Source organism: Sapajus apella, unplaced genomic scaffold, assembly GCF_009761245.1.
Source record: "Sapajus apella isolate SASKATOON/1434 unplaced genomic scaffold, GSC_monkey_1.0 scaffold43, whole genome shotgun sequence".
Classification (NCBI taxonomy): Eukaryota; Metazoa; Chordata; class Mammalia; order Primates; family Cebidae; genus Sapajus; species Sapajus apella.
In genome coordinates, this window is record NW_022436983.1 from 12,950,741 (window position 1) to 12,965,366 (window position 14,626).

At 49.4% G+C, this 14,626-nt stretch overlaps 1 protein-coding gene across 6 annotated transcripts in view; it reads right to left on the minus strand.

Annotated features, from left to right (window-relative positions):
- Positions 1–14,626, minus strand: part of TMCO4 (transmembrane and coiled-coil domains 4) — a 108,830-nt gene that overhangs the window by 51,539 nt on the left and 42,665 nt on the right. For all 6 annotated transcript variants that reach the window (XM_032300648.1, XM_032300650.1, XM_032300653.1 and 3 more), the window contains 5 exons: positions 9,760–9,857; positions 9,363–9,506; positions 8,391–8,510; positions 3,982–4,146; positions 3,022–3,158 (listed from right to left, as the gene is read on the minus strand). In XM_032300648.1, coding sequence (XP_032156539.1) covers positions 3,022–3,158; positions 3,982–4,146; positions 8,391–8,510; positions 9,363–9,506; positions 9,760–9,857 — 664 coding nt within the window. The remainder of the gene's footprint in view (positions 1–3,021; positions 3,159–3,981; positions 4,147–8,390; positions 8,511–9,362; positions 9,507–9,759; positions 9,858–14,626) is intronic.

A 14,626-nucleotide genomic window follows, 5' to 3' on the forward strand; every position in this document is an offset into this window, starting at 1 on the left:
AGAGAGAGAGAGAGAGAGAGAGAGAGAGAGAGAGAGAGAGAGAGAGAAAAGCCCAGTGTGCTCAGGAGGAGAGGCCACAAGAGTGAAGGAAGCTGGGCTCCTAATATTATGAAGCTGCCCATGTGGGAGACAGAATAACACCCACCCACGGATGACTTCATCCTAATCCCTGGAACCTGTGAATGTTGCCTTGTATAGCAAAGGGTCTGTTTGTTTGTTGAGATGTAGTCTTGCTCTGTTGCCCAGGCTGAATGAAGTGCAGTGGCACGATCTCGACTCACTGCAACCTCCACCTCCCGGGCTCAGGCAAGTCTCCTGCCTCAGCCTCCCCAGTGGCTGGGACTACAGGCGCCTGACACCACACTCAGCTAATTTTACTTTCATTTTTAGTAGAGACAGGGTTTTACCATGTTGGCCAATCTGTTCTCGAACTCCTGACCTCAAATGATCCACCTGCCTCGGCCTCCCAAAGAGCTGGGATTATAGGCATGAGCCGGCAGCTGGCCTATTTATTTATTTTTGAGACAGAGTCTCACTGTTGCCCAGGCTGGAGTGCAGTGGTATGATCTGGGATCACTGCAACCTCTGCCTCCCAGGTCAAGTGAGTCTTCTGCCTCAGCCACTCGAGTAGATGGGATTACAGGTGCACACTACCTTGCCCAGCTGATTTTTATATTTTTAGTGGAGACAGCGTTTCACCATGTTGGCCAGCCTGGTCTTAAACTCCTGACCTCAGGTGATCCGCCCACCTTGCCCTTCCAAAGTGCTGGGATTACAGGCATGAGCCACTGTGCCCAGCCGGGCCTTTGTTATTTATTTGAGGTAGGGTCCCGCTCTGTCACCCAGGCTGGAGTGCGGTGATGCGATCACAGCTTATTGCAGCTTCCACTTCCTGGAGTCCAGAGATCCTCCCACCTCAGCCTCCCAAACAGCTGGGACTACAGGTATAAACCATCACACCCAGCTAATTTCTGCATTTTTTTGTGGAGACAGGGTTTATTTTGTTGCCCAGCCTGGTCTTGAACTCTTGGGCTCAGGCAATCTGCCCACCTTGGCCTCCCAAAGTGCTAGGATTATAGGTGTGAACCACCTCGCCCACCAGGCCGACAAAAGGTTTTTGCAGATGTGATTAAGTTACAGATCTTTAGATGGGGAGATTATTCTGGACTATCTGGGAGGAGCCAAGGTAATCACAAGGGTCCCTATAAGAGGGAGGCAGGAGTCAGTTAGATAGTGATGTGATGATGGAAACTGAGGAACAGAGAGAAGGATTTCAGAGTGTTACACTTCTGGCTTTAATGGTGAAGGATTTGGGCCTTTGGAAGCTGGCAAAGGCAAGGAAAGGGGAGCTTCCCTAAGGTATGCATTTTTGCCTTTTGACCTCCAGAGCTGTAAAATAGTAAATTTGTTTTCAGCTGGTAAATTTGTGGTAATTTGTTACAGTGGCAGTAGGAAACGAACAGATCACCTGGCCCCAGATGCTGATACTCAGGCTGTTACTTTGGGGAGAACAAACTTCTATCTCATCTAAGCCAATGTCACTTTGGCCTTTGCCTTAGAGTCAAGCCTGCCAAAGGACTTTTCTATGTCTTTTGACAAAGACACAGGGATTTTGAAGGGGGTGGCCAGTTTCTCAAGCAATTTACCTGCAGGGCAGAAACTGCTAGTTGTCATCCCTCAATATCCATCCTCTTTTTCTTTTTTTTTTTTTTAAGACACAGTCGTGCTGTCGCCCAGGCTGGAGTGCAGTGGCTCAATCTCGGCTCGCTGGTTTTTGCAATTCTCCTGCCTCAGCCTCCCGAGTAGCTGGGACTACAGGTGCACGCTGCCACGCCTGGCTAATTTTTTTTTTTTTTTTTGTATTTTAGTAGAGATGGGGTTTCACCATGTTATCCAGACTGGTCTTGAACTCCTGAGCTCAATCTGCCCGCCTCAGCCTTCCAAAGTGCTGGGATTACAGGCGTGAGCCACCACGCCTGGCCTCATCCTCTCTTTTTTTCTATATATAGTAACTGAATTTCAGCTGGGTTCATCGTCGCACAGAATAAGGACTGTATTTCCCAGCTGCTGTGGCAGCTAGGAATGGTCATGTGACTAGGCTCTGGCCAGCAGACCTCAACTGAAATGTTGCAAGGTTTGCTGTTTCTTCTTCAGTTCTTCCTTTCTCCTGCTCCTTGGAGCTCAGATGATGCCATCTTGGATACAAGGTCAAGACTACAGAGCAACAAGGTAGCAGGAACCTGGGCCTCTGCACCACAGCAGCCTATTAGACAACCTTGCTAGACTTCTCCAGGAAAATCAACTTCTACCTTGTTTAAGCTGCTGTTATTCTGGGTTTTCTCCCACTTGCAGCCAAAACAAGTCCTGACAATGCAGTCATTTCTGGTACTATTTCTCAAGCTTTTGTCTCCATTCATTCAAGTTTACTTTGAAGAGGATGGTTTTATTCTCTTGGTAAGTACATCTTTGCTAGATTCAAAATTTACAAGTATTATGATGATTTCTCTTTCTAACCATTTTACACGGTATTTAGACCACCGAAGATGACCTCACAAAGTAGCTTTACACTTCTGGGAAGGAACACCAGGGCACCAGCATGTGGGAATTCTATTTGTGGCCAGCTGAGACACCTGGACTCATTCACTTTACTGGCTTCACTGCAAACAGAGTCAGAGATTTCCACTGAAACATTGCCCAAATGAGCCCGATTATCCTAAACTCTTGAATGAAGAGCTGATACACAGGAGCCACTTTTGCTTATGCCAGAGTCCCCCCAGACTTGTTCCTACCTGGAGATGCCCCTGTTATTCAGTCCTCACCTAAATATCTGCTAGAGCTGTAGAGTCTTTAATTCTTACTGTTCATCCTAGGACACATTCATTACTTGAACTGGAGTTCACTTCCCCAAAACCACTGGGTTGCCTCCAAGTGGCCTTGCCTCTAAGGCTCATGTCTGTGCATAAGTCAGCCCCTGACTTCCCCTTGTGCCCTGTGCCACCCCACACAGCCATTCCCAAGTACCTGCTGCCGGGAAAGCAGGATGTGGGCCAGGTGCTTGCCAACCTCTGCTGATCGATGGAGACACACCCCCCAGGGGTTGTCGATGACATTGGCGACACTGAGGAGTGAGGCTGGCCAGGTCAGGGCAGCCACAATGCCTGGGGAGGTGGGATAGCAGTGATGAAGGGAATGGCTCCCATCCTAGGGTCCTACTAGGGAAGTGACTGGCCAACAGATGCTCAAATAAATGCATGCAGTCTCTAACTTGGACCTGCAGGCTTGCCGAGTATTGTCAAAATGCCAAACAGCAAAAAAATCTGAAACATGGATTTCTGATAGACGGACTTAATCCCTTCTGCTGAAGCCCTTGTCATGTGTGAGATCCCAAAGATGGCCCCAATTCATCTCCATACCCTGGACCCTTCTACTTTGTCTCATAACTCTGCAGTGGGGCCCCCTGCCCTGCCCATCCCCTCTAGACTCAGCCATGTGACTTGCTTTTGTCAAAGACAGTGGTAGATGTGAGGCTTGAAATGGACTTGTACATCAGGGCTAGCCTCTCGGGCTTCTATCACTGACGTGGGCTAGCCTGCTCATCCCAGGAAGAGGATGACAGATGAATGGAGCAGAGCCGAGTTGCCCCAGACAAGGCTGGCATTGATCAGTGGATGGTCGGCTGACCCACAGGCCCACGTAAGATCCACCAACTCCAGCCTCCTAAGCTACTACAGTAAACACTCCAGGGTGTTTTGGGGTGGCTTGTCATGTGGCAGTAGCTAACTGACAGATCATGTGATTGGCTGTTTACCTGTCTTCTCTCTATAGGTATCATAAACTCCCAGACAGGAATGTGGCCTTAACCTCTCTCTGTGTTCCTAGGGTCCAGCATGGTGTGTGCCCAGCGGGCATGCAAAACTATGGTACCGCTGTGGGATGAAGGCAGTGAGGATGATGTTGTTGGGGGACAGAGGGGAAGCTAACCTGACAACACTGTGTACTTCAGGGCCTCCTGGGCCACCACGTTGGCGAGCCCACTGAGGATGGTCTCCAGGGCGTTGCCGAGCTCCATCAGGTACTTGGCCTCCCAGGCCAGGCAGTACTGCTCGCGGCTGTGGGCCAGCGCGGCCCACGGGGCACTGAAGGTACCTAGGGAAGATCACAGGCAGCTGAAGTCTCTCTTGTCTGTGGCAGAGGATGACCCACCCACTACCCCAGACAAGCAGCAACAGGACCACTCACCCTTGTGTCGAAGACAAGAGGCCCACCCCCTGCCAGTGAGTGGCCACTATCAGCAGAGCTACTGGAGCTCTGTGTGGCCCAGTGAGTCGGCAGGCTGGGGCTTGAATCCCAGCTCCTGCATTCACTAGAAGCCGGGTGCCCTTGGATACATCACTACCCCACCTTAAGCCTTACTTTGCTTCTATGTGAAGCGGGGAGATGGTTTATCTCCCCGCATAGGGTAGGTGTAAGAATGAAGTATGTTTGCACTGTGATATAGGTAAAGGGTTATTTTCTCTCATGCTGAAATAATTCTGGCATTAAGTTGCTCATGACAAACGATGAGAGCATACAACGGGACAAGCAGCATGGTGCTGTGAGCCTGCGGCATCTTGATTTGACAAACGTGGCCTGGGAGATGGCTAGACATTTGAGGAAGAGGTGTTGGAGCCCCGCTCTGTCTTGATCTTGCTGGTTCATCCAATTTTTCTGAGCCTTATTTTTCTCACTGAGAAAATGTAAATATCAAATGACCCACGGAAGGAGGATGAGATGGCACCGCTGTAGCAACTGATGTCAAGTCGGAAAGTGTAACCATGACACCTGCCTTCCTCTTCCCCTCCTTCCTTGCCCACCTGGCTGCCTTCAGGATAGGAGAACAGAGGGGCCCCTAATCTGGCCCCCATGCATTTCTGCTTGTGGCCCAAGTGACTTTTCTTTTCTGACAAGACTTTTGCTCTTGTTTCCCAGGCTGGAGTGCAGTGGTGCCATCTCCGCTCACTGCAACCTCCACTTCCTGGGTTCAAGTGATTTTCCTGCCTCAGCCTCCTGAGTAGCTGGGATTACAGGTGCCTGCCACCATACCTGGCTGATCTTTTTGTATTTTTAGTACAGACAGTGTTTCATCACGTTTGCCAGGTTGGTCTCGAACTCCTGACCTCAAGTGATCCACCCGCCTCGGCCTCCCAAACTGCTGGGATTACAGGCGTGAACCACCACACCTGGCACAAGTGACCTTTTCAAAACACAAATCTTCTCCCACTCCTGCCTAAAACCTTTCATCAGCTCCTGGATTGGACATCAGTTCCCCTAAATCACTGTCACTTGTCCTTGAGATTCCAGTCCAATTGCCTATTCTGTGGGGAGGCCTCCCAGCTCCTCTGACAAGTCAAATGTACCCTCCACTTTTCCCCATAAGTTCTTATCACAGACTGTAATTATATGCTATTTTTGCATCCTCTGACGTGTGCCTCTCCTATAGTCTGTTTCGCCAAGCACTATATTCCCAAAGCCTGGGGATGTGACGCACAGTGAGTGCTCATTAAACATGATAGAGGAACGGAGGGGTAGGGCCAGCTTCCCAGGGCCTGCAGGTTCCGAGCATCAACCTCAGGCCTTCACCTGCCTGCCCCAAAGCTCATCCTCAGCTGCAAGGTGCCACATCTACACAAAGACAACCCTGCAGCTGCTCCCCTCCCTCTGTGGGGACCCTGTCTCAGCTCTGCAACAATTTGGGGATCAATTGCCTCTAACTATGGATAAGGTGACAGTCAGCCCTGAGAGAGGAGACAGGCACAGGATGGAGGGAGCACGGGCCTGATATCGGCCTGGGTTCCGAACCCAGCTTCAGGGCTTCTGCTGCTGTGACCCACAGCAAGGCACAGTGCCCTTCTGACCCTTGGTTTCCACATTTGTAAGGATGAAATAATGACATTTGACTCACAGGTGTAGTGGGGATCACATGAGATGCTGCTTAAAAGCTGTTGTATAAACTGTAAAGTGCCGTACTGCATTGTGTTGTCCCGTGGCCGAGAATATGGGCTGTGGAGCCAGACAGAAGGGGGTGAATCCTGCCCCTGCCCCTGACTAGCTGGGTGACCCTGGGCACCCCTTACGAGCCTCAGTTTCCTCATCTGGAAAATGGGAGTGCGAATGACACCCACTTCCCTGGACTGAAGTGAGGAGCTAAGTGAGCCAGGGCATACAAAGGGCTTGGTCTGTAAAAAGTGGTTGGCTACAAAGTTTTTATCTTTATTGTACATAATCATGATTAATAAAGGGGTGGGCCAAAGAAAGTTCAATTATTCCTATCACATGGAAAAGCAACCCTGTGATGATAAGGCTTCTTTTCCTGGCTCTCAAGGAGGTAGGAGTATGTGATTTTTTTTTTTCCCTTCTGAAACTTTATATAGCTTGGTTATATTTCTTTTACCCAGCCCTCTCCCTGGGTACCACACCACATCAGGCTGCTGGAGATCAAAGACTTTCCTCATCCACAAATGAACTTGACATTTAACCTGGCGCAAACTGAACATATTGGGGCAAAATGGAGAAAGGGGTTTGCTTTCCATGCTGACCAGACTTGCAAATTCCTTTACCTGGACTCTTGTTCTTGCTCTTTTCTGTAGCACAGTAAAATGCAAACAAATGAAAGGAAACCCTGGACGTTGCATCAGGAGACCTGGGTTTGAATTCTGCATCTGCTACTCCCCTGCCAGGGTTCCTCTAGGGTTCCTCTTGCAACAGATCAGGGTCCGAACAGCCCCACCTCGGAGGGTGGAAGTGAGGTTTCTAGGAGGTAACCACACCAAGTTCCTACTGTGCTGGTAAAATGCCAGACTCAGGGTAGGTGTGAACCAGGCGCTCACTGAACATCAGGGACCTCTGTGCGGGGGTGGGGCCTGGCAGTCACACACCAATAAGACCCTGGTGCCTGGTGACACCTCTAAGTATTTCTCACTGGGCTTTCTTCTATGCAGTTTGGCAGATCTGCAGCTTCTGCCCTCAGGTCAGAGACTTGGGAACCCAGGAGGCTCTGGGCAGGCGTGCCTGAGTGGCCAGGTTGGGGCATTTAGGATTCCCGTGCCCACTCTGCTCTTTCTCTAAGGGATGCACTGTTTGTTGAGCCTCTTGCTGGGCACTTGCAGAGGTGAGTCAGGTACAAGTGGACCATAGTGTAAGTCCTCGATGCCACCCTGGCTAGAATCCCCAAAATATGCATGTTCAACTTAGAACAGCCAAGGGGACTAATGTTTGTGTCACAACTAGACACCACTCCTGCCTTCTGGCTGCCTGCTGCAGCCATCCTGTGTTCTTTTGGTTCTTTCAGATCACTGGGCCTTTGCACATGCTGTCCCTTTGCTTGGAATACACTTTCTGCTCCTGCTTCATTGGGCTAACTCCCAGCCAGCCCTTAGCCTAAAAGTCACTTCCTTCAGAATCTTCCTCAGAAGCGCCCTGTGCTTCCCTTACTGTGCCATCCATAAAGCTCCCATTTAGTTACTCTGTCTGTCTTCTATTGCGGGTGGTATGTTCCATGGGAGTTGAGGCCATGGTTGTGCTGCTCACCACTGAATTCCTAGGGCCTGGTTCAGTGTATGACACACAGTAAGTATAGCACTCTACAAATACTGCTAGATGGACAGATAGGTGGATGGGTGGATGGGTGGATGGATGGATGGATAGATGGGTGGGTAGATGGATGGATGGATAGGCAGATGGTTGGATGGATAGGTGGGTGGGTAGATGGACAGGTGGGTGGGTGGATTAGTAGACAAGTAGAAGAGTAGATGGATGGATGGATAGATAGAAGGGTAGAAGAATGGGTAGGTGGATGGGTGGGTGGATGGATAGATAGGTAGAAGTGTGGATGGATGGATGGGTTGATGCGTGGGTGGACAGGTGGGTGGGCGGATGGGTAGATAGGTAGAAGGGTGGATAGATGAATGGATGAGTGGGTGGATGGACAGATAGGTAGGAGTGTGGATGGATGGATGGGTTGATGGGTGGGTGGACAGGTGGGTGGGCAAATGGGTGGATAGGTAGAAGAGTAGATGGATGGATGGATAGATAGAAGGGTGGATAAATAGGTGGGTAGATGGATGAACAGGTGGGTGGCAGATGGGTGGATAGGTAGAAGGGTGGATGGATGGGTGGGTGGATGAACAGGTGGTTGAGTGACTGGGTAGGTGGAAAGATGGAGGGAGAGATGATGGGCAGGTAGATAGATGCGAGATGAAGTCGCCTCACCTCTCAGAGCCTGTTTCTTCCTCTGCAAAATGGGGCTCCCTATACCTGCTCCCTGGAGACATGCACGGCCAAAAACTTAGCCCAGGGTCTGGCCTAGCCCACCACGGCCCACCCTCCTCCACTCTGGTCCTCCTGGTACTCACGGTATTTGCCAGATGCGAGCCACCCGGTGATGGCAACGGTGATGTGCAGCTGCCTACCCTCTGTCAGAGGCAGGAACGTGAACTCTTCAATGGCTCCCACTCGCTTCTTCATCTTGTATCCTAAAGACCCATATCCCAGAAAGAGAATGGAGGTGACTGGGGCCCCGGGGAACATCAGGGTGGCTGTCTGTGCTCACATACGCACACAGTAAGCGCCACCTGTGTGCCCTACCCCTGGAAAAACACATTTTTGTATTTAAACTTATTAAGGTGGGTTCCATTATCGTCCCTGATGACAGACGAAAGCAAGAAGCTGCCGGGGCTGGCCAGCCCCCGAGTGGTAGAGCTGCTTTTGACCTCAGAGCCCAGGCTCTTACCCATCGCTCCATCCTGGTTCTGTTTCTTTTCTTCTGCCCACACATTGCAGGGGTAGAACATGCTCCACTTAGTAAGAGCGAATCAAACGGACCAAGAGTAGAACACGCTCCACTTAGTAAGAGTGAATCAAATGGACCAAGAGTCTTGGCAGGTGAGCAACACTCGTCTTGGGGAGTTGAACAGGAATGTCTGTGTGTGATGGGGTGGCGGGGAGTGGGAGAGGGGCTGCTGCTGACACACATCACTTGAAAAAACTCTGACCAGGTGACGCCGGTCATGGAAACATAGCCCTGTTCTCTCTAAACACAAGGAAGCCCAAGCATGGATACTTCTGGATGGTGGAAGCAGGTTCAATTAGAGCCTTTTTCAGGGAAGTACACATAAGGTGCATGGAGAAAAAAACAGCTTCTCAAACTTAGCCCTTTCCCTGACCCACCCGAGCTCTAAGGAAGGCTGGGACCCAGAGTGAGAAAAGCCACGTCTCCTCTGTCTCCCAGGGAGCCACTGCTGGTGAGAATCCAGGCATGTCCTTTTAGGAATTGGGCCATCCTGGCTGAAAATTCCTCTGAACCCATCATTCCTTTTGAACCTTACCCGTCAGGCCAGCTCCAGCTGCACCGAAGAGCGAGGTCATGACGGCTATGCCGGCTGCTGAGCCCAGAGCTGCTGCCCCCGCGCTGCCAATAATCGTTGCTGCTCCAGCGGCAACAAGGGGTGCAGCTAGACCTCCCGTCACACCTGTGGGAAAAGCGGCAGTTTCAAGTGGGAGTAAAAATGTGGCTGGATGAGCTCTCACCTCTCAGCTACCTACTGCCTGGCATGGAAGCTCCTGGCAGTGCGGAGGAGCACACTGACTACTCACTGGCACCCACCACATGCCAGGGGCCACCTCCCAGCTGAGCCCCTGCGCTCTCTACTGTCACCCACAGTCCGGCATCACTGCTCTGTCTGCAAAACCCGGACCCGTGCCACAATCTCCAGCTGGACTCACCAATCACCGTTCCGCCTCCGACAGTCGCCAGGCCTATCAGGAGATAACGCTTCCATTTCCTCCGGTTTTCTTTCTTTTTCCGGGATGCCTCGGCCATTCTGAGGGAGAAAAGGCTGGTCTTTAGGGCCAGCTGTGCCCAGGATCCCTTAAGACATCCCCACCACACCAACCCTCAAACAGAGGCCAATGCTGGGTAGGTATTCTGCCACTCAGAGTAAGGTACCAAAGTCACCCTGAGCCCACGGAAAGCCGAAAACTTTCTAAAACCTAGCCAGGGAATCTCAGTACACGGGATGTGCTACTTACCCAATGGATCCATCCTAAGAGGGTTGCAATTTGAATAATAAAAAGACAAAAAATAATAATAGCAAGAGAAGCACAAAGAAGACCTTTAAGCAGATGGACCCAGAAGCAGCACAGAATAGAATCACGGACTCCGTCACCTCCCTCCTCCCCTCCTTTCCTCCCCACCCTGCCATCCGATCCCACCTCCCTCCAGGACATTTGGAAATCAGTTTCCTTCAGAATCATCATTGTGAAGATGGGAGACCTTGGCCTCGGAGCAATAGCTAGACTTGTTCAGACTTGGAATTTAAATGCTAGAAAATCTAGCAAAAGGAAAATGTTTAGAGTGAACTGGGGTCAGGTGAACCCTGAGAACTGCTGTTGTGAGCACTCAAGAGTCATGAAGCCCAATTTTCTTACTCGACATTCAGCCCTTGGCCCCTTTGCTGTGGGTGGAACAGACAGGTTATTAAGTGGGAACTCTGAACTGAGGTTGGAGTCTGAACCACAACTCAGTGAGGAGTGATAGCAAAACATGGTGATAATCAAAGAATAAAATCGTTAATCTTTACTGAGGGCTTCTTATATCTCAGCCACTGGGCTTTGCACTTCACAGGGTTTATCCTATCCTAAGAAGCAGTAAGGTTATAGTGCCTGTACTATAGACGAATTAAGGGATAACAGTCTTCACCTCCCCAGGGACTGAGGGAATCCAGTAACAGATTATCTGTAAAGCATTTAGCACAGCCGTGGGCACACTGCAAGTGCTTGGTGTGACCAGGGACGATGTCACATGATAGTGGACCTCCCCAAGTCTCAGTTTCCTCTTTTCTGAAAAGGCAGATACTATTTTTTACCTTATAAAGTTGTTGGTTTGTAAGGATTAAATTCATTCCTTTTCGCTCATTCAATCAATAAAATTTTATTGAGAACGGATGGTGTGCTGTGCTTTCGCATCTCCGTGAGCAGAAAAATGTGTGTGCTCAACCAGTACCTGTTTCCTTCCCATCTCCTTCCTCGTGATCCATACATTTTATTGAGAAATAGCTCCTTCTCTAGTCATCTAAAAGAAATGGGATTTGGCCAGGTACGGTGGTGGCTCATGCCTGTAATCCCAACACTTTGGGAGGCCGAGACAGGCAGATCACCTGAGGTCAGGAGTTTGAGACCAGCCTGGCCAATATGGTGAAACCCTGTCTCTACAAAAATTAGGTGTGGGGTCATGCACTTGTACCCCAGCTACTCGGGAGGCTGAGGCAGGAAAATTACTTGAATCCAGGAGGCAGAAGTTACAGTGAGCTGAGACTGTGCCACTGCACTCCAGCTTGGGCAACAGAGTGAGACTGTCTCAAAAATAATAAAATAAAATAAAAATGAAATGGGACTTGAGCTGAGCATCTGGGGACCTACTGTGCTTTTTGGTTCCCTGCCAGCTCACCTCAACAGACTTTTTTCCTAAGCATCTCCTGGGTGTAAAGCCCAGTGCTTCTCAGTCACTTCATTGCACTGAAGCAGAAACCAATAGTAGAAATCTCTGTGCACATGATGGATGCTGGTTTTCCACGACTGAAATTCATGTCATCAGTGGTGCGGGATGAGGCTGAACCACGTGCATCTAGCACAGTGGGAGGCAGGAGGGCCATCAAGATTGAGGGTTCTCTCTCTTTTTTTTTTTTAAGATGGAGTTTCACTCTTGTGCAAATGGAGTGCAATGGCGTGATCTTGGCTCACCACAACCTCCGCCTCCCAGGTTCGTGATTCTCCTGCCTCAGCCTCCTGCATAGCTGGTATTACAGGCATGTGCCACCATGCCCGGCTAATTTTGTATTTTTAGTAGAGATGGGGTTTCTCCATGTTGGTCAGGCTGGTCTCGAACTCTCGACCTCAGGTGATCTGCCCGCCTTGGCCTCCCAAAGTGCCGGGATTACAGGTGTGAGCCACTGTGCCTGGACAAGATTGAAGGTTCTAATGTCAGGATTCAGGCTCTGTGGATGTAGGCATGCATCCCAGCTCTGCTGTTGTGGTAGCTGTATCACCATTCACCACATATTCAGTTATTCCTCTCTACATAAAGATTATGCATGCCTGCCCTGTCAAACTGAGTGGTCATATGACCAGCTTTAGCCAATAAACTGGAAGTGGAGGTGATACGTGTTACTTCTGGCAGAATCTTTCTTCTTTCTTTTTTTGAGACAAGGTCTGGCTCTGCCGCCCAGGCTGGAGTGCCGTGGAGGGATCTTGGCTCACTGCAACCTCCACCTCTCAGGTTCAAGTGATCCTCCTGTCTCAGCCTCCCAAGTAGCTGGGACTATAGGTACGTGCCACCATGCTTGGCTAATTTTTGTATTTTTTGTAGAGATGGGGTTTTGCCATGTTGCCCAGGCTGGTCTCAAACTCCTGGGCTCAAGTGATCCATCTGCCTCAGCCTCCCAAAGTGCTGGGACTACAGGTGTGAGCCACAGTGCCTGGACAACTGGCAGAATTTTTAAAGCCAGGGCAGGAAAGTGACTAATCTTTTTTCTCTCTGCCCTGAGACCAGCAATGATCTAGATGGGGTCACTCTGTCGGCCTGGGACCCAGAACCAAGACAATGTGAATTTAAGCCACATTGATGTGAATCCAGCCACAATGTGAATCCAGCCAATCTGCAATGGACACGCAGTATGAACAAGAAATATGCTTTTAATCCTGTAAGCTGCTGAGGCTTATTTGGAAGTCACTTGTTATGGCAGCAAAACCTAATCTATCCCTGCCATAGACAGAACCACTTAATAACCTTGTGACTATGCACAAATTACTTGTCATATCTGAGTTTCCTCAACCAACAAATGGGGATAACAATAGTATTGAATTGCCAGGGGTATTGTGAGGGCTAAATGAGACAGAGACACTGAGGCGTAGTGACTAGCATCCTGTAAGTATTTAATATGTTTATTGCTATGATCACTCTTTTCATTATTATTGTAATAATTCCCTCCTAAACACAGGCTAGGGATATACTTTGACCCTTAATTGCCTTGACCCATAATTGATAACTCTTAATTCAGTTCAAAGTGGAAGGCTGGAGATTACTGATTTTCAGCAGAGTTCAAGGCCGAAGAAAAAATTCAAGTTGCTGACGATATATGATGAGAATGTGCAACTAGGCAAGCATGAACTTGCTGGATCATCCAATTTTTCTGAGTCTTGATTTTTCTCACTTAGGAAACGTAAATCTCAAATGACCCATGGATGGATGATGAGATGGCACCACTGCAGTGGCCGATGCCATGTATTAATAGAAAAATATAACCATAACTACTTACCTCCCTCTCCTCTTCCCTCCTTGCCCACCTGGCTGTCTTCAGGACACTGTCACCTCTCCCCAGCGTGACACTCACACCCTCTGTGTCCTGACCCCTGTCTCCCCGTCTAGCTTCAATTCTCATCACTCCCTCACTTACACATCACCCTTGGGAAATACTGAGCTGCCTCCAGCCACCTGCTGTCTCCTGGCCATCAAGGACTTTCCCACCTTCCTGTAACAGGTTCAACATTACTCAACCTTCAGGAGTCAGCTGAGGTGGGACACATCCTCCAGAAGACTGTCCAAAACCCCAAGGTTGCTCAGATGCCCTGACTATTGGCCCCCTGACCCTCTGTGCCACATTGTCCTGGAATACTACACCAGTGATTTTCAGAGCGTGGGCATCAGAATCACCAGGGGGTACCTGTTAAAAACACAGCTTCCCGGAGCAGAATCTCTGGGTGTAAGGACGAAGATTCTATATCGGTAACAAGCTCCGCCTCCAGGGATTCTGCTGTAACTCAAGTTTGAAATTTGCTGAGCTAAGTTCTCAGAGCACAGACCAAGCCATTTCCAATTCCCCACCCTCAGCAGCTGGCCCTGGTCTTGGAAACTAGAGGGCACTCAGGAAATCTTTCTTGTAAAGAGCCTAATTATTCCAACAGGATTGAAGGTGGCCACTTTGCTCTGGTGATATACTCCCCAACTCACTGTCTACATCTCTGAAAATCAGAGAGGTACAGAATGGACATGTTAGCTAAATAAAAATACCTAGGCTGGGCATGGTGGCTCATGCCTGCAATCCTAGCACTTTGGGAGGCTGAGGTGGGAGGATCCCCTGAGCCTAGGAGTTTCAGACCAGCCTGGGCAATAGGACGAAATCCTGTCCCTACAAAAATAAAAAAATTAGCTGGGCATGGTGGTGCACACCTGTAGTCCACACCACTTGGAAGGCTGAAGTGGGAGGATCGCTTGAGCCCGTGAGGTTGAGGCTGCAGTGAGTGTGATCATGCCACTGCACTCCAGTCTGGGTGACAGAGTAAGACTCTGTCTCCCCATCTCCCCCCAGAAAAGTTTATAAGCATTTGTGGATTGGAAAAGAAGATATTTTCCCTAAAGTTACTTGGCTAAGGCTCTCTCCTAATGTTCAGCTGAATGGCCAATCTATTTCCTTGATAATTTCAGTATTTGTACATTTTTAATAATTGTTTTGTACACAAAATAGCTTTCCCAGGCATCGTTCATTATTGCAGCACTTCACTCTTGCAATTACTTCAATTGTCTGAATCTCAATAC